The 26,529-nt window shown below is 40.0% G+C and overlaps 1 protein-coding gene across 2 annotated transcripts in view; it reads right to left on the bottom strand.

The window, feature by feature from the left end:
• Positions 1 to 26,529, bottom strand: part of TNFAIP2 (TNF alpha induced protein 2) — a 114,143-nt gene that overhangs the window by 8,641 nt on the left and 78,973 nt on the right. For both annotated transcript variants that reach the window (XM_089661361.1, XM_089661360.1), the window contains exons 4-10: positions 22,999 to 23,113; positions 16,316 to 16,438; positions 16,033 to 16,133; positions 13,782 to 13,889; positions 12,759 to 12,885; positions 12,530 to 12,652; positions 8,355 to 8,510 (exon numbers count right to left, since the gene is read on the bottom strand). In XM_089661361.1, the coding sequence (XP_089517487.1) occupies positions 8,355 to 8,510; positions 12,530 to 12,652; positions 12,759 to 12,885; positions 13,782 to 13,889; positions 16,033 to 16,133; positions 16,316 to 16,438; positions 22,999 to 23,113 (853 nt within the window). The remainder of the gene's footprint in view (positions 1 to 8,354; positions 8,511 to 12,529; positions 12,653 to 12,758; positions 12,886 to 13,781; positions 13,890 to 16,032; positions 16,134 to 16,315; positions 16,439 to 22,998; positions 23,114 to 26,529) is intronic.

Genomic DNA, 26,529 nt, shown 5'->3' with positions numbered 1-26,529 from the left:
CTCCCGATAGCCACGGTCCGACCCTGTAAGGCAGTGGTCTCCTAACTGTGGCCCTGGGGCCAGATGTGGCCCTTTGCCCACCTCTATCCGGCCCTTGGGACACTATTCCATCCACAACTGACACAAATGATGGGTTGCTATTCCTCCCACTAACACCTATGATGGAGCATCAATCCTCCCATAGACACCAATGATGGGGTGTTATTCCTCCCACTGATACCAACAATGGGGCACTATACCTTCCACCTAAATAAGTGAAGGGGCACCTTTCCTCTCACTGACACCAATGCTGAGGCACCATTTCTCCCACAGACACCAATGATGGGGCGCTATTTCTCCAACTGACACCAATGATGGGGCACTATTCCTCCCACTGATACCAAGGATGGGGCACTATTCCTCTCACTAACACCAATGATGGGGCACCATTCCTCTCACTGACACCAATGATGGGGCACTATTCCTCCCACTGATACCAATGATAGGGCACTATTCCTCCCACTGACACCAATGATGGGGCACTATTCCTCCCACTGATACCAATGATGGGGCACTATTCCCCTCACTGACACCAATGATTGGGCACTATTCCTCCCACTGATACCAATGATAGGGCACTATTCCTCCCACTGACACCAATGATGGGGCACTATTCCTCCCACTGATACCAATGATAGGGCACTATTCCTCCCACTGACACCAATGATGGGGCACTATTCCTCCCACTAATACCAATGATGGGGCACCATTCCTCTCACTGATACCAATGACGGGGCACTATTCCTCCCACTGATACCAATGATGGGGCACTATTTCTCCCACACACACCAATGATGGGGCACTATTACTCCCACTAACACCAATGATGGGGTGTTATTCCTCCCACTGATACCAACAATGGGGCACTATACCTTCCACCTAAATAAGAGAAGGGGCACTGTTTACTTCCACTGATGCTGAGACAGTTTCTACTGACTGGCCACAATCTGGCCCCATAGAGTCTGAGAGACAGTAAACTGGCCCTTTGTTTACAAAGTTTGGAGACCCCTGCCCCAAGGTCTTAAGAACAGTAAACTAGCCCTTTGTTTATAAAGTTTGAAGAATTCTGCTCTAGGGCTTTGGTGTTTGTGAGACTATCAGGAGAAATCATAGAGTGTCTTCAGGCTGGCCATACATTATACAATTTTCTTGTTCAATTTCCATTAGATTTACCTTCAACTATGTAGTGTAAGGGCCTGCCTGATTGCATACAAATTGAAAGTGTTTAGGTTTGACCTCCTATTATATGGTTTTGGTAAATCTAAAGGCAAATTGCACAAAAGGTCATTGGAAACTGCATGGCTAGACTTAGACACTACTTAGAATTCCGATGTGTCTCCTCATGACAAATGTTGGTGCGAGCAACAGATTCATGTACCTTTTGTAAGCAGCAGGGGCGGACTGGCAACTCATGGGGCCCCCGGGCAATAGGGGATCATGGGGCCCCTGTGTCTTCACCCACACACAAACCACACCCAAAAAAGCCTATGAAAGGTACCAGGCATCTCATGGGGCCCCCTACTGACACTAGACCCATGGGCAGTGCCCAAGTGCCCCAAATGGTCAGTCCGCCCCTGGTAAACAGGTACATGAATCTGCAGCATGCACCGAGGGTGGAGGTGCACTGAGGCCAGAGAGCCCATATGAACACTTCAGCCTCTTGCCGCTGCAGCTGTCACACTGATTTAAAGATAGGTGGGCGGAATCTGATGGGGATTCAGACACTAGTTCCCCATCAGGTCCACTCCCTTTGGCAGTGGCCAGATCCTTAGCCATTAGACAGCCTGCTATTGACTATAGAATTCTCCCACTGCCTGCTGTTAATCATAGAGCAGACCTGATGGGAACTAGTGTCTCCTCTTCCCTATCAGGCTCCACCCACTGAATCTCTTGGTTGTTAGGAGGCTGTGAAGCTGACAGCCTCCTTAACAACCAGTGACAGGTGGGGAAGGAAGGTAGTAGCAGCGGCTAACATGCTGCTCTGCTTTACAGCGTACAGAGACAGACACTCTGTCCGTCTCTGTACGTCAACTTATACTTTGTCTCAATTACCTCCAGTTTTGCTTTCTATGAACTGGAGGTAATTGTTTTTACATTGTTTTTACAATTAACAACTAACTGAATCGGCTGTACATATCGGTAAAACTACCAAAATGGGCGGCAGGAAAATTTGGATCTGGAGCAATAAGGCATTTGGAATTTGCAGCAAGGGAAGTCAAAAATTTCCATTTCTCTTTATTATTATTATTATTATACAGGATTTATATAGCGCCAACAGTTTGTTCAGTACTTTACACTATAAAGGGAGACAATACAGCAACAATACAGTTCAATACAAGAGGGATAGGAGGGCCCTGATCCTGGGAGCTTACAATCTAAGAGATCTGTAGAAGCTTCCTTAAGGCTGCATTCACATCTGAGCGTAGCATTTTTCAGCGTTTTTTTCCACGATTTTTGCACATTTTTAAAGGCACTAGTGGCAGTAAATTGTTGTTAGGGATTTGTTGAATTCCCCCGAATATGTTTTGTCAGTATGGGGTCAAGGCAGTTGATAGGACAGTGGCTGTCAGACCTTGGAGAGGCTCTTGGGTCTGACTCTCAGCTCTAGGAGCCAAACTCAGGCAAAGTAGGTAAAGCTACATATGGTGGCAAATGTAAATCTTTATTACACCCAGGGGCGGACTGACCATTTGGAAACTCGGGCACTGCCCGAGGGCCCAGGGTCAGTAGGGGGCCCCCATGAGGTGCCCCTGGTACCTTTTTCATAGGGTTTTTTAGAGTTTGGGCAAGGACACAGGGGCCCCGTGATCCCCTATTGCCCGGGGGCCCCATGAGTTGCCAGTCCTCCCCTGATTACACCTACACACTTCTAACAATTTACGAATAACTGTTTTTCATTTTTGCTTACAGCCAGGGTCGGACTGACAACTCATGGGGCCCCTGGGCAATAGGGGATCATGGGGCCCCTGTGTCCTTGCCCACACTCAAAGCACACCCACAAAAGGTACCAGGGGCAATTCATGGGGTCCCCTACTGACCCCGGGCCCTCAGGCATAACTATCCCCATGTACTTCTATCATTACAAATTATGCACAAAAACCAAGGTTCTTTTTAGATACATAGCCACATTATTATGATTTTTTTTGTACATAGCTCACTTCTTTCATGTGCAAATCTAAAAAACATCACAGTTCCCCTTCAGTTAGCCTGGAATCCTTTGTTAATAGACTGCGGTATATTTTTTGTCTCAGTTACAGTTCTCCATTAAACAATTTTTTTTTTGCTAGATCCAGACATCAGCAGCAACACAAGAGATTAATTAGTGAAGTCAAAGCACCTTTTGTCTGGATACCTATAGAGATGGGAGCTGATGTTGTGCTTTGGAAATTGCAGCCCACATTTCATACTTTCAAAGAATTCCTGACACAGCCAACCTAAGAGGCCTCTACACAGTTTATTTTGGAAATTCCTGCGTGGGGAAAGGGCCGGGCAGCAGTTTTATCTTACTAACGGAAGTCGAGACACGGAATGAACAACGTTAACACATTCAACGTTTTATTTGGTTTTGCCACTCTTTATAGTGATTGTAGCCGTATCAGTGCACTTGCGACAGAAACAATGGAGTACTGTCTGTGATACTTTTTTTATTTGCACTAATATACAATTTTTAGGACAAGCTTTCGGGGTATGTCCTTTTTTTCAAATTCCAAGCAGTACTCTGGACCTTGAAGAAGGGGACATACTACAAAAGCATGTCCTAAAAATTTTATGGTAGTGCAAATATAAAAAAAGTATCACAGGCAGTACTCAATTGTTTCTGCCACTCTTTAGAGAAATATCCTTCTGTTCCCTAATCCCTCATTTTAATATCTCTATTTGAATAAAATCTCCTTATATGTTATTTTTATAAATAGTTGTTTTATGTACAAAATCAGACCCAAATGAATGTCTTGAATTCTGTATTTCCATGTTTTATAGCCCTGATGGATGGGTCCTCTATAATCTTTGACAAGAGTTGGCTTGTCAACTAACTTTTTAATCAAACAACTAACTGTCCTACTTGGACTTTACCACTTGCCCGGCGCCCTCTTTCTCCTTCATCTTGTGAACCTCCTCTGTGCCTTGTCTGGGATAGTTATATGCTAAGGTTTGGGCCGAACCCAACTGACCATTGAGCTAACATGTCCACATTTGGTCAATGATAGTGTCCAAATATGGCCATTGGTCCATGTTGGTTAATTATGTCACCAGCATCCCCATTCCTTTTTTATGGGTGGCTGCAGGACAGAGAGTTTCATCGGATGCAGCTGATTTGGTTAGTGGCCTGCTATCATAGGACAGTTTCCCGTGGGTTCAAGTCGAACCGGATTTGGCCAAAACAAGTTTTATAGCCCTGATGGAGGGGTCTTCTATAATCCTCAACAAGAGTTGGCTTGTCAACTGACTTTTTAATCAAACAACGGACTTTCCTACTTGGACTTTACCACTTGCCCGGTGCCCTCTTTCTCCTTCATCTTGTGAACCTCCTCTGTGCCTTGTCTGGGATAGTGATATGCTAAGGTTTGGGCCGAACCCAACTGACCATTGAGCTAACATGTCCACATTTGGTCAATGATAATGTCCAAATATGGCCATTGGTCCATGTTGGTTAATTATGTCACCAGCATCCCCATTCATTTTTTATGGGTGGCTGCAGGACAAAGAGTTTCATCGGATGCAGCTGATTTGGTTGGTGGCCTGCTATCATATGACAGTTTCCTGTGGGTTCAAGTCGAACCAGATTTGGTCCAAACTTAGCTCATGACTAGTGTGACATTACATTGACTGCCATAGGCCTTAAGTCGTATGTAGTGTGGCACATAACGATATCCATCCATGAGCCCCTGTTCAGTGAGAGTGCCTAGTTTTCTGATAGGTTGCTTTCATCGGACATGGAGTTGGTGGGCGAGTGGGACTTAGAGTCCTCATTTGTGTCCCAGATTTAATCTCACATTGTAAAGAGAAAGGGTTCTTAGACAGGTTCTGTAAACTGTTCTTAGGTACATTCTTAACCTCTTGGCGCCGGCCTAGACGCCGAGCGGCCACACATTTGTGTTCTATTAAAAAAAACATATGTGCTGAGGGCACGCGCCCTGCACGCTCCCAGCACACACGCTCGGTACTCACAGAAAGGTCCTGATCTCCTCTTTCGATCGGGACTTTTCCCGATCATGTGACCGCCATGACAGCAAATCACGGCTGTCACATGACCCTAAAACCCCAGACCCGCTTCCTGGCTTCTGGAACCCTTAAAGGGCCGGGAGGCGCCATTGCCAAGGGGTTCATTTCAGATAGAGAGAAGGAAAGGAGCAAAAACAAGGTGGGCATTAATGCAGGAGATTCCTTTTTTTGATGACAGGTCCACTTAAAGTGGAACTGCACTGCATCTGAGCACCACAAACCAAAAACGCTATTTAATTCATTTTTATTATTCCCCCATTCATCCATGTCTCCATGCTTTATTTTGCCGAGAAATCGTTTTGAAAAACACCCCCTGGCATTTCTGGCAGTGGCCATCTTGAGTAAGGGGAGATGATTAATGTATCATTTAGTTCCTGGAATCTATCTGCCCTTAGCTGAGGCTTTGGCTCAACTGAGCACCCTCCCTCCCCTCCTGAGGACTCCTGGGATCTATGACATCATTTGCCTAGGCATGGAAAGTAACTGAAGAAGTGTAAAAAAAAGTTTAAAACAAGTAAATATAATAAACTTTCCTATCTATTTACTAATGCCAGCAGCATAAGGATTAAAAATGGTCAATGTTGATGGAGAGAGTGAACATTAGAACATTCAGGAACTTCCGTATGAATAATCGTAGGCCATTCTGTTTTCTATGTTGATAGCGTGATGAAAGAGCAGAGGAAAAGCTTATCGTAGTCTGAAGTTATCAGTAATCAGAGTCCATGTGTATGGGCAGGCTGAAAGAAACCTGAATCGCCAACCCTAGATATCATGTTGATCTTCTGACTTCAGCATATTCTGAGCCGTTGACTTTGAATGACCCAACACATGAAGGGTAAGTGAAAACAGCTTGTTTGCTTTCTCCAGGCCAAGAACTCAAAGATCAGAAGATATTGTATCAGCATGACAACCAGGCGTCTGGAATTTGCAGCAGGGGAAGTAAAAAATTTCCGTGACTCTTTATACGTTTCCTCAAGGTTCCATTCACATCTGAGCATAGCGTTTTTTAGCGCTTTATCGTGATTTTTGCATGTTTCTATACAGCGTTTGAAGCTGTTTTTGAGCTTTGGCATTTTTTTTACCCAATGGAGAAAAATATCATCTATTGCATAATTTGTTGATAGTTTTTTCTGTTTTTTTTTTTAGTTTTTCCGTTAGCTTTTAGTTTTTGTAATTATTATTATCATTCATTTATTAATTGTTTTGTTTTTTGTTAGGGTAAGGGGTTAGTATTAAGGTTAGGTTAGGGTTAGGATTAGGGGTTAGGGTTTGGGTTGGAGTTAGTATTTTATTTATTGTTTCTTATTATTTATTTATAGTACTTTATTTATTATCCCCCCCCCCTTTTTGTTTATGTATTTATTTATTTTTTTGTTAGGGTGATAATATTATTATGATTATTATTAATATTATTAATAATAATAATAATAATAATAATAATAGTAATAATAATAGTATCACCCTACCCTAACAAAAAATAAATAAATACATAAATAAATAAATAAATAGAAAGGGGGGAAATAATAATAATAATCATCATCATAATAATAATACATTAATAAATAAATGTAAAAGAAATACACAATATATTAAAATAATTATAAATAAATACTTGTAATAATAAATTAATAATAAATAACTCCTAACATTAACCCCCTAAAACTTAAAAAAGTAATAAAATAATAATTTATTTTTATAATTATAATTTATAATTATTATTATTGTTTTTTTGTGTTTGGGTGATTATTATTATTATTATTAACAATAATAATAATAATATTATTATTTTTTTAAGGTTATGTGTTAATTATTATTTATTTATGATTTATTTATCATTATTTCTTTTATTTATATGTGTATTTGATTTATTTTACATTTATTTAGGTGGAGCCTACGTGCTGACGTCATTCTCCCGGGTCCGCGCTTCGGGAACGGCGGCCATCTTGGTATGTGGCATATGTAATATTTTATTGTTTTCCACGTGGAATGCTTTTATGCACATATTTTAATAAATACTACACTACATGCACCATTTTTCGGGCTCCGTGTGGTGAGCATTTCCTCTTAGGACCTAACTGGACCAGCAAAGGCCGGAGAGTGGACAACATTGATCTTTTGTCATATTTGCTATCTAACAAGTAGCCCTCTGGTGAGTGCATAGTGGTGGTGGATTGCACACTGGACTCCAGAGCAGTGTGTGGAACCGAATACGATTTGCTGTGATTATTTGTATCACATCACTGATACACAGATTTATTCTGGAAGGACTTTTTGTTAAATTTCATATGGGTCGCACTGATATAAATTTTACCTTTTTGATCTGTTATTACTTTCACTTTATATGCTTGCGATGCACCTTATATATATGTTTGTTTATTGAGATTTTTTGTCACTATCTCCGGTGCTAGCTGCTCCCACTTGTTTAGCACTCACCATTTGCATTTTGATGTATTTATTCATATATTATTACTTTTATTTAAAATGTTTTCATTTGAACAGAAAATCATGCAAAAAAAACATGAAAATGCGCAAAAATGCACCAGTTGCACATTTCTATTCTTTTCTATAGGAATAAAAACACGTCAAAAACGTGCAAATCTGTCCAATTTGAGCTACAAAACCTTTTGAGCTTTAGGCGTTCTGCTTCAGGCAACTTGGAGTGAAGATGTAAACCATCTCTATAGAGTAATATTGATTTTTTTTCCCCCTGAGTGTTTTGGATCTTCGAGCTTCGCACTGCAAAACGCTCAGGTGTGAATGGGGCCTAACATTCTTACACCTTTGCCTTATCAATCCATTACTATCTCTGGCTAGTCTTCCCACTTCCCAACAAACCTACTAGTATTTTATTTCTTATTTATTATTATTTATTTATAGTATTTTGTTTATTTATTTTTCCTTTTTATTTATTTATTTATTGTTAGAGTGATAATATTATTATTAATAATGATAACAATAATAATAATAACAACAGCAATAATAATAATAAAAATAATAATTATTATTAATTATTATTATTATTGACTCCTCAAAATGCTGCAAAAATAAGTCTGTCTCTAAAGTCGCTGTATTGGTTATGATATAAAGAGGCTTACATAAGAATCTGCAAATGAATCGATGAGCTCTGCATTCTCGCCAATCTGGGTAGCCAAAGTCTGCATCTGCTGCACACTTTTATAGCTGACTTTTCTCTTCAGGATTCGTGCCATGTGCTCTTTGACCACGCACATATGGATTTTCCCAGACAATACCTAAAAGGAAAAAAAAATCATAGTGTCAATAAATTGGCATTCCTGTAAAGAGCTGTTTCTCAAATGTAACCAATTCGATTCTCTTCATGATATATGGGAGTTAAAGAGAGGATGTGACTAGGTGTTTTCTGTCAAAAGAGGTTTTTTAGAACATGGTATCTTCTGACCCCCCCCCCCATACACACACTTGGTACATTCCGACCCCTCAACCCCATACACAAACTCTGCATCTTCCAACCTCCCCCCAATTGCAAACTTGGTATCTTCCTACACCCTCCTTCACCCCCATTTGCAAATTTGGTACCTTCTGACACCCCCCATATGCAAACTTGGTATCTTCCGTCCATTCATCATGCACAAACTTGGTATCTTCCACCCCTCCTTCCCCATAAGCAAACTTGGTATTGTTTGGGCCCCCCCATAAACAAACTTGGTATCTTCCGCCCCCTCATCATGCACAAAGTTGGTATCTTACACCCCCCCCCCTTCCCCATACGCAAACTTGGTATTGTTTGAGAGCCCCCCCCATATACAAACTTGGTATCTACTGATACCCCCCTTCACCCCCATATGCAAACTTGGTACCTTCTGACCCCTCCCCACATGCCAAACTTTGTATCTTCCGACCCCTCGTTTATATTCAAATGTATTACATATACTAATGCAGGTCATACATGGGTCGAATTCCGAACGATTTTTCGTCCGAAAATCGAAAACGTTGTTCGCTCAGTAATCCGATGGTGCCATCAATGATTTTGAAAATCGGCTGACCAAGTCATAAAGTTCACCCCATATAACAGACGAAACCTCTGTACCTTCCAGGTCACAGCTCATGCGCATATTCTTTTTGGAAAAACGATCATACGAGTTGACCATCACTGAGTCGAAAATTGGTCATTTTTCACAAATTTTCAAACATGCCTGATCACCGAAAAGGGGAGGAACCGCAAAAATCGGCCGGTGCCATTGACCCACTAACAGAGCGCAAATTGGCTGATTATTCTTAGGTCCGATTTTTGGATGAAAAATTTCGACCCATGTATGGCCGGCCTATGTGTATGCATACGCTTCAACTGACTCAGTGAACAAAGTCAAAGTACCAATAAATATGTATGCAGGTGCAGTCTACATTCTCCACTGGAGGTGGCGCTCATCTGGAGCGGCAATGCAGCTGGAGGAGGAAGTCAGGAGAACTGGGTTTCTCTATGATTCTCTTGGTCCCCTTGGGTCAGTTGACTATGCTGCATCCAGGTGACTATCATCTTGGCCCCAGGGATTTGGTGCACAGTTACAATTTGGTTTGTGTAGGGACAGTACTAGCGCCTAGGTCTACATCGGAGCCAACTCCCTTTGGGTTGGACAGGCCTGCTGCTCCCCTTGACAGGCACTGTCTTCAGCTTGGGCCTATCCATTGTTGACTCTCTGCTCTGACTGTTGTGAGTTCCCTGGTGGGGTGCGCTCCCCGTTGGGTTGTTTTGCAAGTTCTACAATTCAAATATCTGGGACTCCGTGTGTTTGCTGCCGCCGCACCATGCTGCACCCACTTAACAATTAGTTCCTTGCAAAGACAATATTACATTTACCTCTAATACTGCCAATTGCAATTAAAGAGGAATCGATGCCCAAAAACTCTTCAGAAACCAAGAAACTTCTGAGAGTATTGATCTCCTGGTCCCCCTCTACATGCAGTGGTTCTTCCCACAGATTCCTGGTCACTATAGGACACACTAATGATGCAGGGGTCAGCAGGATGAACCACTGAGGACAGCGGGGGAATCAGTTATCTGATACTCCTGGAGGCAATGATTTCTGAAAAAGGCATTTTTTTTTTATTACAGCGGTGTAGGCAGTGGGAAAGGTAAGTGTTTACCATCTTCAACCTGTGTTTTTTATACTTTTTTCATTATTTGTTTAACTTTTTTTGTTTTACAAATAAACACTTAAGAAAAGGTACATACATATAGAGTAGAGCTATTCACCCTGAGGTCATCACAGAGGACAAGGGGGCACTCTTTACGTCTGGAGGAAAATAAATTTAATCTCCAAATACAGAAAGGTTTCTTCACAGTAAGAGCTGTGAAAATGTGGAATAGACTCCCTCAAGAGCTGGTTCTGGCCAGGTCAGTGGATTGCTTTAAAAAGGCCTGGGTTCTTTCTTGGATACACAGAATATAACTGGATACTAACATTTATAGGTAACGTTGATCCAGGGAATATCCGGTTGCCTCTCGGGGGACCAGGAAGGAATTTTTTTCCCCAGCAGAAATTGGATCATGCTTTGCTGGGTTTTTGCCTTCCTCTGGATCAACTGTTGGTATAGGATTATAACTTCTTTTTTTTTTATATGGTTGAACTGGATGGACTTTTGTCTTTCTTCAGCCAGACTAACTATGTAACTATGTGACTATATAACATTGTGTTAGCAGATGATGTTGGGCTTTCCACTAAGAAAGCCCATCACTGTGTGCCTGATGTTAGCAGCCTGTGCATTGGGGAGGTGCAGCGACGGCAGCAAACATACTCGTTCCAGTTTCAAAAACCAATACAGCAGAGTTCCACTCAAAAGTGGAAGTTCTGCTTATCTGCCTCCTCCCCCCTTTCCAGTGCCACATTTGACATCTTTTGGGAGGGAGGGCGTAATGGGTACCTGGATTTGATAGGTACCCACTCCCACTTCTAGCACAATTTGCCACAGCAAAGTTCGCCACCCCCTCCCTCCCTCCCCCCACAGCCCTCTTGGGCATTTCACAGGTCCCAGAGGACTATGGTCCCTTCACAAAGGATTGGCACATGCATAGTAGGAAACCAGCCGTGAAGCCTCAAGGCTTCACTGCCAGTTTCTCTTAGTCAAGATGGCAGCGCAAGCACCCGATAGCTGATTGAAGAATCAACTCAGGGTGAGGACACCACTGGATCCCTGGACAGGTAAGTGCCATGCTGGTAGGTTAATTGGCTCCTGTCTAAATTGGCCGTAATATGTGTATGTATGAATGTGAGTTAGGGACCTTAGATTGTACACCCCTTGAGGGTTAGGGACTGATGTGAATGTACAATATATATGTAAAGCGCTGCGTAAATTGACAGCGCTATATAAGTACCTGAAATAAATAAATAGTATTAAAAGTCAGAAGCTACAGCATTTATAGCTGCTGATGTTTAGTTTTTGGGAGGGGGGGGGTTTGGAACTCCTTTAACTTGTATTAAAGCTGGGGGAGTTCTCCTGACCGGGAACGCTCACAGAATGTACCAGCAAGGTGTAGCAGAGCAGCTCTCGGATGTGCCAGCAGTAATTGTCTTGAGGGGCATCATGTGGCCTGGCTGGTTCATTCCCAAATGGGGAGGCTTCCAAGCAGGATGGCTTGTCTCTATCCTTTCCCTACTCGTCTGGAATTTCTCCCTTCCTCTGTTCACTGTTCCTGCCAGATGGGTGAATTGTCCCTACATTACCCATATGCTAGATGCATTCCAATCAAGGAAGCTGCCTGACCCAAGATGGCCACCGGAGTCACATGGGGTGAAAACATCCAATTGGAAAGCTTCCCTGTGACCCAGTCAACCAGAGAGGAAACCTGTTCCTCCTGACTTCCCCTGCAATAGCATTACAGTAGAGCGCCACCTGCAATGTAGAAAATTGACTGCACCTGCCTACAAATTGACTAGTTCAAACAAGCACTGTCTCTATTGGGAGAAGAGTGCTGTGCTTCCTCCAAGTCATTTGGCTATTTGTGTTTACATTTATCTTCTGCTATTCAGGTCTACAGTACAGGCTATTCACCACAAAGCAGTAAATTAGCCCTCTGAAGAGCTATAACCTAAAGTATGTTACTTGCTGGCTGCATGTGGGAAAAAAGGAAACATTTATATGTAATATTTCATATTTAATTGACTGGAAAGGAAAAAGAGGCATTTTTAGTTCTGAACACACTAAAAAAAATATTACGTACAAAATGCTATACATTTCTTTAAAGGTGAACATAGATTCAGCCAGTATTTTGGAAGCTAGAAGAGGCACCCCTTACCTTGTAGCTTTCATCCATAAGGGTGTGGAAGGGTTCCATGAAGGCTGCAGAATTTCTAATGATATTTTGCATAGTTTGGTAACTGAATGGAGAGGATCCCTGAGACATCTTTTTGAAATTAGCCTGCGGGAGACAATCAATGAAAGATGCTAAGTCAGGAAAAGCCAGAAGAAACAACAGTGAGAAGTCATCATGAGATAATATTCAGATAATACTGTGTTCAACATACCTTTAGGTCCACAAAAAAATCCTGAAGGAGAGCATCGTATATGGACTCTTCCAACTTTTCTAGCACTGACACCATGCGTTGGCGGACACCCTCTTTTAACTTTGCCTCTTTGCGAAACAGAAATAATCTACAATACATTAAGGCAACTGTCAAACGTTTGTGTTACAAACAGTTATGAAATGATTAGATAGATAGATAGATACGATAGAAAAGATAGATAGATACGATAGAAAAGATAGATAGATAGAAAAGATAGATAGATAGATAGATAGATAGATAGATAGATAGATAGATAGATAGATAGATAGATGGATAGATGGATAGATGGATAGATGGATAGATAGATAGATAGATAGATAGATAGATAGATAGATAGATAGATAGATAGATAGATAGATAGATAGGATAGATAGAAAATATAGATAGATAGATAGATAGATAGATAGATAGATAGATAGATTAGATAGATTAGATAGATTAGATAGATTAGATAGATAGATAGATAGATAGATAGATAGATAGATAGATAGATAGATAGAAAATATAGATAGATAGATAGATAGATAGATAGATAGATAGATAGATAGATAGATAATAGATAGATAGATAATAGATAGATAGATTAGATAGATAGATAGATAGATAGATAGATAGATAGATAGATAGATTAGATAGATTAGATAGATAATAGATAGATAGATAGATAGATAGATAGATAGATAGATAGATTAAATAGATAGATAGATAGATTAGATAGATTAGATAGATAAGATAGATAGATAGATAATAGATAGATAAGATAGATAGATAATAGATAGATAGATAGATAGATAGATAGATAGATAGATTAGATTAGATAGATAGATAGATAGATAGATAGATAGATTAGATAGATTAGATAGATAGATAGATAGATAATAGATAGATAGATAGATAGATAGATAGATTAGATTAGATAGATAGATAGATAGATAGATAGATAGAAATACTGTAGATAGATAGAGTTTCTTCCAAATGTTTTACCTTAAGTTCAGGCAGCAGTTTAAATGGGCGATACACGTTTCTCTGTAGAAGTGCTGGGTCTTGTTTTTCTCCATATAAAATATATATTCTTCAAAAAGTGTTTGGTATCTGAAAAGTGAGAGAACATATCCGCATGTCTCATAAATCCCAAAAACAGGGTTTTTTTTTCCTCATTATAGGATAGTGGGTGTGCCATTCATATTATTTCTTTCTGCTCCTCGGCCAACTGTCTATCCCAAAGGTCTCCAAACTGCAGCCCGAGGACCAGATGTGGCCCTTTGCAAGTCCTTATCAGGCTCTTGGGGCACTATTCCTCCCAAAGATATGGGGCACTTTTCCTCCCACTGACACCAACAATGGAACACTATTTCTTCCACTGATACCAATGATGGAATTCTATTCCTCCTACAAATACCAGTGATGGGGCATTACTCCTCCTCCCACAACTGACCACCAACCCTGAAGTCATGTTTATTTTCAGCAATGCTGGGCCTGGGGCATTTTCTACTCCCCAATGACCACAATCTGTCCCTCCTAAAGTCTGAACAACAGTAAACTGGCCCATTATTTGAAAAGTTTGAAGACCCCTGGTCTATCCAAAAGTCCAATGGATTATAACACACATACAGTCTAAAATTATGAGCCATTTATTCCAACTGCATTTAGACTTTGTTGGCCATCATCAGTGGAGTGCTTCTATGGAGTAGATGTTGGAAGGCAACAAGGCAGTGTAACCAGTCAAGTTACGGTGAGATGAGCCAAAAGGAACCACAAAAAAAGGTCTCCACTAAACCAGCACAAGCATTTTAAAAGAAGGTTTCCAGTTGTTTAATTGGACAGTCGACTAGCCAAAGAGGAGTAAGAAATGAATTGTGTGACAGTAGTGATTTTGGGTGGGGGGGCCCATGGAACACAGCTCAATTTGGAGACCCCTATCTCAGCTCCCCATATCCCTCTTATGTGTAAGTAACCCTTTACCTGTTAGGGGTGCAGGGTGAAATGTCCTGATATTGTGTAGACATGTATAGGTGGGGTGAGGGTTGTTCATTGTTTAATGCCTTGTGGTTGTATTCCACTGTTCTATTGTGTTTCTTGCTTGGGAGCAAACTATTATGGGATGTATGTGTTTGTGTATTGGCTTGGTGGGGGGTGTTTCCGGAAGCCCTTCCCCCTGATGGGTATGCTGATGTGTTTCTTGTTGCTAGATTTGGCTTGCCCTGCCCTGTGTCCTTATGCATGGAGGTGGGTTGTTCCTTTGAATGTATATATGTTGTACCTGTGTAAAATAAAGCAGTCTATTTCCTAATTTATTTCAAGACTGGTCGCATCTAGTCTCGTATGACCAGCGGTGGTGTCCGTGGATCTGTGTTTAGACAGGGAAGCGGGAGTCTAACGGAAATACCCTAGTGCAGTCGGGGTCTTGTTCCGTTACAATTTGCATAGCTCCACCACTATCCTAAACTGAAGAGACTATCAGCGATTCGTTTGGTCCATCTCACCATAGCCTGACTGATTATACTTTCCTTTTGTGTTTATTATTGGAGATGCGCACACCAGAAATTTTTGTTCTGTTTCAGATGCATTTGTCCATTGAAAATTTTTGTTTCGCCATATATGTTAAACCGATTCATTTGTGGAATTCACTGTGTATCTTAACATTCATTTCATACATTCATTGGTCTGGGTGGATTCTAAAAATTTTGCAGTTTTTCTGGAAGATTATATGATATATTATTGAATTGGATGGATTTGAATCAGAAGGATTTGATATTTTTGGATGCTAGTCCAACCCACCAAGAGAAATGGCACGAGCTGACTGGAAATTATCAACTGGCGTCATGTGCATCTGAATGAACAAATGGAACAATATTCGGATCCATTTATTATCCAAATCCAAATTATCGAACAAATGAAAACATTTTATTAACTTCCTCATGGACCCAAACTACTATCGCAGCATGTGACCATCATCCAAATGAAACAAATGCATTTATTAATTTTGTTATAACTTCTTTCAGATTCATTGATATTCGTTACTATGTCTATTCAGAGATTCATATACATCTGAAAGTCCGAAAATGACATTTTCCTACGAAAATCAAATTGTAACGAAATGAAACACACATGTCTAATTATTATTCAAAAGAAACAAAATACACTGAATGACAGATTTTGGTTTGGAAGTATCAACTTCTTATTTTGTGCTTCTCTGAGATCTAATAAATGATTAAATACATCTGAAATGATTTACCTTAATAGAAGTTCATGCAGATTAACATGCAAGACTTCGGCTAGCTTGCCTTCCAGTTCTGGTCGGATTTCAGCCGCCTTCTTTAAACTAGCAACGTAACACTGGAAGTACAAAGGGTTAATTGAATGATTATAGCTATATTAGAAGCCTGGAAGAAGATGGGGAAGGGAGGGGGGGGGGGGGGCGGACATTAAACTACCCAACCAAAACTGAAATATTACTTTTGGGTGGAATTGGGCTTTATTTAGTCACATTAATAACACCAGCAATTTATAACATTCACCTGAACGATGTCAATTTGTAGCTCAGAATGATAATAAAGTCCTAACATCTTTGGTTCCTTCTCATTTTTCCAAAGTTCCCCTTCAAAGTTTAATGCTTTATTCATGTGGTCACTAAAGGAATCCTTAAGAAAAGAAAAACATTGTAAATATATATATAATTGCTAAGGTAAACGTAGATGATACAAATTGCATTTTAGATATCAATATTTAAGATATTAAGGATATGATCTCCATGTATAATACATAAGGGGGGATATGATCTCCATGTATAATACATAAGGGGGGATATGATCTCCATGTATAATACATAAGGGGGGATATGATCTCCATGTATAATACATAAGGGGGTATGATCTCCATGCATAATACATAAGGGGGATATGATCTCCATGTATAATACATAAGGGGGATATGATCTCCATGTATAATACATAAGGGGGGATATGATCACCATGTATAATACATAAGGGGGGATATGATCTCCATGTATAATACATAAGGGGGGATATGATCTCCATGTATAATACATAAGGTGGGATATGATCTCCATGTATAATACATAAGGGGGGGATATGATCTCCATGTATAATACATAAGGGGGGATATGATCTCCATGTATAATACATAAGGGGGGATATGAACTCCATGTATAATACATAAGGGAGGATATGATCTCCATGTATAATACATAAGGGGGATATGATCTCCATGTATAATACTTAAGGGGGGGGGGATATGATCACCGTGTATAATACATAAGGGGGATATGATCTCCATGTATAATACATAAGGGGGGATATGATCTCCATGTATAATACATAAGGGGGATATGATCTCCATGTATAATACATAAGGGGGGATATGATCTCCATGTATAATACATAAGGTGGGATATGATCTCCATGTATAATACATAAGGGGGGGATATGATCTCCATGTATAATACATAAGGGGGGATATGATCTCCATGTATAATACATAAGGGGGGATATGAACTCCATGTATAATACATAAGGGAGGATATGATCTCCATGTATAATACATAAGGGGGATATGATCTCAATGTATAATACTTAAGGGGGGGGGATATGATCACCGTGTATAATACATAAGGGGGATATGATCTCCATGTATAATACATAAGGGGGATATGATCTCCATGTATAATACATAAGGGGGATATGATCTCCATGTATAATACATAAGGGGGGATATGATCTCCATGTATAATACATAAGGTGGGATATGATCTCCATGTATAATACATAAGGGGGGGATATGATCTCCATGTATAATACATAAGGGGGGATATGATCTCCATGTATAATACATAAGGGGGGATATGATCTCCATGTATAATACATAAGGGGGGATATGATCTCCATGTATAATACATAAGGGGGTATGATCTCCATGTATAATACATAAGGGGGATATGATCTCCATGTATAATACATAAGGGGGATATGATCTCCATGTATAATACATAAGGGGGGATATGATCACCATGTATAATACATAAGGGGGGATATGATCTCCATGTATAATACATAAGGGGGGATATGATCTCCATGTATAATACATAAGGTGGGATATGATCTCCATGTATAATACATAAGGGGGGGATATGATCTCCATGTATAATACATAAGGGGGGATATGATCTCCATGTATAATACATAAGGGGGGATATGAACTCCATGTATAATACATAAGGGAGGATATGATCTCCATGTATAATACATAAGGGGGATATGATCTCCATGTATAATACTTAAGGGGGGGGGATATGATCACCGTGTATAATACATAAGGGGGATATGATCTCCATGTATAATACATAAGGGGGGATATGATCTCCATGTATAATACATAAGGGGGATATGATCTCCATGTATAATACATAAGGGGGGATATGATCTCCATGTATAATACATAAGGTGGGATATGATCTCCATGTATAATACATAAGGGGGGGATATGATCTCCATGTATAATACATAAGGGGGGATATGATCTCCATGTATAATACATAAGGGGGGATATGAACTCCATGTATAATACATAAGGGAGGATATGATCTCCATGTATAATACATAAGGGGGATATGATCTCAATGTATAATACTTAAGGGGGGGGGATATGATCACCGTGTATAATACATAAGGGGGATATGATCTCCATGTATAATACATAAGGGGGGATATGATCTCCATGTATAATACATAAGGGGGATATGATCTCCATGTATAATACATAAGGGGGGATATGATCTCCATGTATAATACATAAGGTGGGATATGATCTCCATGTATAATACATAAGGGGGGGATATGATCTCCATGTATAATACATAAGGGGGGATATGATCTCCATGTATAATACATAAGGGGGGATATGAACTCCATGTATAATACATAAGGGAGGATATGATCTCCATGTATAATACATAAGGGGGATATGATCTCCATGTATAATACTTAAGGGGGGGGGATATGATCACCGTGTATAATACATAAGGGGGATATGATCTCCATGTATAATACATAAGGGGGGATATGATCTCCATGTATAATACATAAGGGGGGGATATGATCTCCATGTATAATACATAAGGGGGGGTATGATCTCCATGTATAATACATAAGGGGGGATATGATCTCCATGTATAATACATAAGGGGGGATATGATCTCCATGTATAATACATAAGGGGGTATGATCTCCATGTATAATACAAAAGGGGGATATGATCTCCATGTATAATACATAAGGGGGGATATGATCTCCATGTATAATACATAAGGGGGGATATGATCTCCATGTATAATACATAAGGGGGGGATATGATCTCCATGTATAATACATAAGGGGGGATATAATCTCCATGTATAATACATAAGGGGGGATATGATCTCCATGTATAATACATAAGGGGGATATGATCTCCATGTATAATACATAAGGGGGGATATGATCTCCATGTATAATACATAAGGGGGGATATGATCTCCATGTATAATACATAAGGGGGGATATGATCTCCATGTATAATACATAAGGGGGATATGATCTCCATGTATAATACATAAGGGAGGATATGATCTCCATGTATAATACATAAGGGGGATATGATCTCCATGTATAATAAATAAGGGGGGGGGATATGATCACCGTGTATAATACATAAGGGGGATATGATCTCCATGTATAATACATAAGGGGGGATATGATCTCCATATATAATACATAAGGGGGGGATATGATCTCCATGTATAATACATAAGGGGGGGTATGATCTCCATGTATAATACATAAGGGGGGATATGATCTCCATGTATAATACATAAGGGGGGATATGATCTCCATGTATAATACATAAGGGGGTATGATCTCCATGTATAATACATAAGGGGGATATGATCTCCATGTATAATACATAAAGGGGGATATGATCTCCATGTATAATACATAAGGGGGGATATGATCTCCATGTATAATACATAAGGGGGGATATGATCCCCATGTATAATACATAAGGGGGGGGATATGATCACCATGTATAATACATAAGGGGGGATATGATCTCCATGTATAATACATAAGGGGGGATATGAACTCCATGTATAATACATAAGGGGGGATATGATCACCATGTATAATACATAAGGGGGGATATGATCTCCATGTATAATACATAAGGGGGATATGATCTCCATGTATAATACATAAGGAGGGATATGATCTCCATGTATAATACATAAGGGGGGATATGATCTCCATGTATAATACATAAGGGGGGATATGATCTCCATGTATAATACATAAGGGGGGGATATGATCTCCATGTATAATACATAAGGGGGGATATGATCTCCATGTATAATACATAAGGGGGGATATGATCTCCATGTATAATACATAAGGGGGATATGATGTCCATGTATAATACATAAGGGGGGATATGATCTCCATGTATAATACATAAGGGGGGGATATGATCTCCATGTATAATACATAAGGGGGGATATGATCTCCATGTATAATACATAAGGGGGGATATGATCTCCATGTATAATACATAAGGGGGTATGATCTCCATGTATAATACATAAGGGGGGATATGATCTCCATATATAATACATAAGGGGGGGATATGATCTCCATGTATAATACATAAGGGGGGGGGGTATGATCTCCATGTATAATACATAAGGGGGGATATGATCTCCATGTATAATACATAAGGGGGGATATGATCTCCATGTATAATACATAAGGGGGTATGATCTCCATGTATAATACATAAGGGGGATATGATCTCCATGTATAATACATAAAGGGGGATATGATCTCCATGTATAATACATAAGGGGGGATATGATCTCCATGTATAATACATAAGGGGGGATATGATCCCCATGTATAATACATAAGGGGGGGGATATGATCACCATGTATAATACATAAGGGGGGATATGATCTCCATGTATAATACATAAGGGGGGATATGAACTCCATGTATAATACATAAGGGGGGATATGATCACCATGTATAATACATAAGGGGGGATATGATCTCCATGTATAATACATAAGGGGGATATGATCTCCATGTATAATACATAAGGAGGGATATGATCTCCATGTATAATACATAAGGGGGGATATGATCTCCATGTATAATACATAAGGGGGGATATGATCTCCATGTATAATACATAAGGGGGGGATATGATCTCCATGTATAATACATAAGGGGGGATATGATCTCCATGTATAATACATAAGGGGGGATATGATCTCCATGTATAATACATAAGGGGGATATGATGTCCATGTATAATACATAAGGGGGGATATGATCTCCATGTATAATACATAAGGGGGGGATATGATCTCCATGTATAATACATAAGGGGGGATATGGTCTCCATGTATAATACATAAGGGGGGATATGATCTCCATGTATAATACATAAGGGGGGATATGATCTCCATGTATAATACATAAGGGGGGATATGATCACCATGTATAATACATAAGGGGGGATATGATCTCCATGTATAATACATAAGGGGGGATATGATCTCCATGTATAATACATAAGGGAGGATATGATCTCCATGTATAATACATAAGGGGGGATATGATCACCATGTATAATACATAAGGGGGGATATGATCAATATGAATAATACATAAGGGGGGATATGATCTCCATGTATAATACATAAGGGGAGATATGATCTCCATGTATAATACATAAGGGGGGATATGATCTCCATGTATAATACATAAGGGGGGATATGATCTCCATGTATAATACATAAGGGAGGATATGATCTCCATGTATAATACATAAGGGGGATATGATCTCCATGTATAATACATAAGGGGGGATATGATCTCCATGTATAATACATAAGGGGGGATATGATCTCCATGTATAATACATAAGGGGGGGATATGATCTCCATGTATAATACATAAGGGGGGATATGATCTCCATGTACAATACATAAGGGGGGATGTGATCTCCATGTATAATACATAAGGGGGATATGATCTCCATGTATAATACATAAGGGGGGATATGATCTCCATGTATAATACATAAGGGGGGATATTATCTCCATGTATAATACATAAGGGGGATATGATCTCCATGTATAATACATAAGGGGGGATATGATCTCCATGTATAATACATAAGGGGGGATATGATCTCCATGTATAATACATAAGGGGGATATTATCTCCATGTATAATACATAAGGGGGATATGATCTCCATGTATAATACATTATTATTATTATTACATCGAGTTTATATAGCGCCAAAGGGTTTGCTCAGCGCTGTACAATAGAGGGGGGGGACAATACATGAAACAGGACAGCAACTACAGACAGCACACGAGGGGTTAGAGGGCCCTACTCTTTTGAGCTTACAATCTAGAAGGAAGGGGGTAGTGGTACAGGAGGAAATGGCTGTGGGGGATGGAGTGGTAGGAGGAATGAAGGAGAACGGCTGTTAGGTGAGGGTGGGGTAGGCTTCCCTGAAGAGGTGGGTTTTCAGGGAGCGCCTGAAGGTGAGGAGGGAAGGTGACAGTCTGATGGATTGGGGTAGTGAGTTCCAGAGGATGGGGGAGGACCTGGAGAAGTCTTGCAGTCAGACTGTCACCTTCCCTCCTCACCTTTAGGCGCACCCTGAAAACCTATCTCTTCAGAGAAGCCTACCCCACCCTCACCTAATTGCTGATCTCCTCCGCTCTTTCCACCACTCCATCCCCCACAGCTATTTCCTCCCGTACCACTATCCTCTCCCTCCTAGATTGTAAGCTCCAAGGAGCAGGGCCCTCGAACCCCTCGTGTATTGTATTGTATTGTTACTGTACTGTCGCGTGTACTGTCCTATTATAATGTACAGCGCTGAGCAAACCGTTGGTGCTATATAAATTCTGTATCATAATAATATATATATATTAAGCCAACATGAGGATGAAATCACACAAAAGCTGTATGCCTTTACAACTGCAGGGGAATGGTTGGGGGTGGTAGAAACACAGCTCTACTGCATATTTACCTTCCCTAACCGAGTGCCAATGAGGCATTATTCAGTATACGTACTCCAAATTTCTGCAAAAATTGGCTTTAGGAATCTGTTTGAGTGAGTCACTTACCCTTTCAGTACGCACAAAATTGTTCTGAAGTAATCGGACAGCTTCATGAGATAGAAGACATTCCAGCCGTGAGTCATCAGTGTGTCCGGATAGTTTTGGGTTTTTCAAGATTTCACTAAAACAAAAGGATGATTCATTATTTTGTAAAACCACACTTTTGAAATGGTATTCTTGCTCAGCAACCCCAATATTTTTAAATACAAGCAGTATTGATTATACTTGGGCATGTATGCAACACAAAAGTATCTAATCTTTTGCTAATCTTTCCTTACATTAAGAGCATAATCAGGGCTTTTTTTCAGCAGGAACATGGCACCTCCCAGCACTGAATGTATGTATTGGCAAGGGGTGCTGGGGTGTGTTGGAAGGTCTATTGATGCTGGCTGTGGGGGGGATCTATTCTTACTGGAGGTGATCTATTTGTGCATGGTGGTCTGTTGCTGCTATTAAGGTCTGTTGTTACTGGTGGGGATCTATTGTTGCTGGAAGGGATCTACTGTGGAGGTAGGGGTCTGTTGTTGCTGTCTGCTGGAGAGTCTATTGATGCTGACTGCTGAGAGATCTGTTGTTGCTGCTGGAGATCTCCCCAAGAATAGTGCTGCGCTGCCCTCTAGTGAACCAAAAAATACACTAGTAATAAACACCCTCCTGAGCATCAAACCCAAGGTGTAACAGAATAAATCTGTGAAACAAATAAAATCAATAGTAAATAAAAGCAAAAAACTGGCTGAGCACTAAATCCAACTGATATGTGAAATATATAAAAAAAAAATCAAGTAGCAATAAACACCTGGCCAACCTATAATAAACTTTATCTAGCCCAGTTTAACATTTACTTGACTCAACACATATTTATTCCACTGGGGGGGGGGCTGATTGCTCAGTCGGGCATTTGTTTTACAATCATTTATTACTGTTTTTGTTGATTTTCACACTTTATGCTTCCGTGCTTCAGGTCAGCCGAGTGTTTATTACAGCTTGGTCAGGAGTTTACTGTTATTGTGATCCTGTTTTATTTCTGATATACGTTTCACATATTTTACTGTTTTTGTTGTTTTTTTACACTTTATTCTTCAGCTCAGCCAGCTATTTAATATAGGTTGGCCAGATGTTTATTGCTACTTGATTTTGGTTTATTTTTTTATATATGTTTCACATGTCATTTGAATTTAGCGACTCAGCCAGTTTTTTGTTTTTTATTTACTACTGAATTTATTTGTTTCACAGATTTATTCTATTACACATTGGGTTTAATGCTCAATAGGGTGTTTATTTATTATTAGTGCATTTTTTGGTACACTAGAGGGCAGCGCAGCACTATTCTTGGGGCGTTTTATTGATGTGGGAACACATTTAGGTGATTGCAGCAGCTTTCGTTTATTTGTGGCAGCACATGAGTATTATATCCTTATTATTGCTGATGGAGATCGACTGTTGCTAGGATGGTATTTTGTTGCAGGGGTCCATTGTTGCTGAGGGAATCTATTGTTGCTAGGGGGTCTCCTGCTGCTGGCTGCAGGGGGATCTATTTTACTGCTTTTCTTGTTATGATTAACAAATCCCATACCAATTACGTAGCAACACAAAATAATACATGGCTCTGTGTTTTCTAAAAGGAACAGTACTGGGAGGTGGGTAGGGGGTAGAACCAAGGGAGGGTACTGGCAGGTGGGTAGGGGATCAGAAACAAGAAGTAACTCAGAAGGGGAAGTTCCTGCACCTATCCTCTGAGGAAAAAAAGCCTTGAGCATAACAAATAATCTATAAAGTTTTGTATGCATGTCATATTATGTAAAATATTTGCTTGACAACTTAATGCATTGTACAGAAAGTTTTACAAAGAATCAAAGTTCAAAAGAAATGTGCATCAGTGAAAGGCTACGTTTACACTAGTGGTTGGAGGAGGGGCAGTGAAAACAAGTCGCATTTGAGAAAATGTACCATTTTAAGAAACAAAATTAGGAAATGTTGAAATTGATGGCAGCAACACATCTTAAAAAAGTTGGAACACGGCAACAAAAGGCTGTCAGAGGAAGTGGTACTAACAAGGACAAGCTAGAAGAACATTTGCAACTAAGTAGGTTAATTAGCAATAGGTCAGTAACATGATTGGGTATAAAACGAGCATCTTGGAGAGTCAGAGTGTCTCAGAATTAAAGATGGGCAGAGGTTTACGAATCTGAAAAGTTGCGTTTAAAATTTGTTGAACGATTTCAGAATAATGTTCCTCAATGTAAAATGTAAAGATTTTAAATATGTCATCAACTACAGTACATAATATCATCAAAAGATTCCCAGAATCTGGAGAAATTTCTGTGCGCAAGGGACAAAGCCAAAATACAATATTGGATGTCCGTGATCTTTGGGCCCTCAGACGGCACTGCATTAAAAACAGGCATAATTCTGTGATGGACATTCCTGCATGGGCTCAGGAATACTTCCAGAAGTCACTGTCTGTGAACACAGTTTGCTGTGCCATCCAAAAATGCAAAGTAAAGCACTATCATACAAAGAAGAAGTCATATCTGAACATAATCCAGAAACACCACTGACTTCTCTGGGCCAAGCCTCATTTAAAATGGTCTGTTACAAAGTGGAAAACTGTTCTGTGGTCAGACGAATCGAAATGTGACATTCTTTTTGGCAACCATGGGCTCCATATCCATATCGACTTAAAAGGAAAGGCACCTTCCGGCTTGTTATCAGCGCTCAGTTCAAAAGCCTTCATCTCTGATGGTATGGGGGTGCATTAGTGTGTATGGAATGGGCAGCTTACACACCTGGAAAGGCACCATTAATGCTAAGCAATATATCCAGGTTTTAGAGCAGCATATGCTCCCATCCAGACAACATTGTTTTCAGGGAAGACATTGTGTATTTTAGCAGAACAAAGCTAAACCGCATACTGCATCTATAACAACAGCATGGCTTCATAGTAGAAGAGTCCTGGTGCTGAACTGGCTTGCCTGCATTCCAGACCTTTCACCAAGTAAAAGTATTTGCTGCATCTTGAAACAAAAAAAAATACTACAAAGAAGACTTAGGACTGAGCAGTGAGAATCCTATATCAGGCAAGAATGGGACAAAATTCCTCTCCCAAGACTCCAGCAACTGGTCTACACGTGTGTTTAGCGTGCTGCTAAAAGAAGAGGGGATGCTACAACATGGTAAACATGGCCCTGTCCCACCTTTTTTGAGACGTGTTGCTACCATCAATTTTAAAATGACCTTATTTTTTTTTCTTAAAATTATATTTTCGATTTGTTTTTTAATAAAATGTGGGTTTATGAGATTTGCAAACCATTGTGTGATGGGAGTCACTTTGGGTGGGGGGCCCATGGAACCCAGATCACTTTGGAGAGGTGTGGAGACCCCTATCTCAGCTCCCCATATCCCTATTATGTGTAAGTCACCCTGTGTCTGTTAGGGGTACAGGGTGATCTGTCCTAATATTGTGTAGACATGTATAGGTGGGGTGAGGGTTGTGGATTGTTTAATGCCATGTGGCTGCATCCCATTGTTCTATTGTCT

The sequence above is a fragment of the Staurois parvus genome, unplaced genomic scaffold (genome assembly GCF_062004578.1).
Source record: "Staurois parvus isolate SC_StPar_1 unplaced genomic scaffold, SC_StPar_1.0 ptg001329l, whole genome shotgun sequence".
In the NCBI taxonomy this organism is placed as follows: Eukaryota; Metazoa; Chordata; class Amphibia; order Anura; family Ranidae; genus Staurois; species Staurois parvus.
This window is presented reverse-complemented; position numbering and strand designations above follow the sequence as displayed.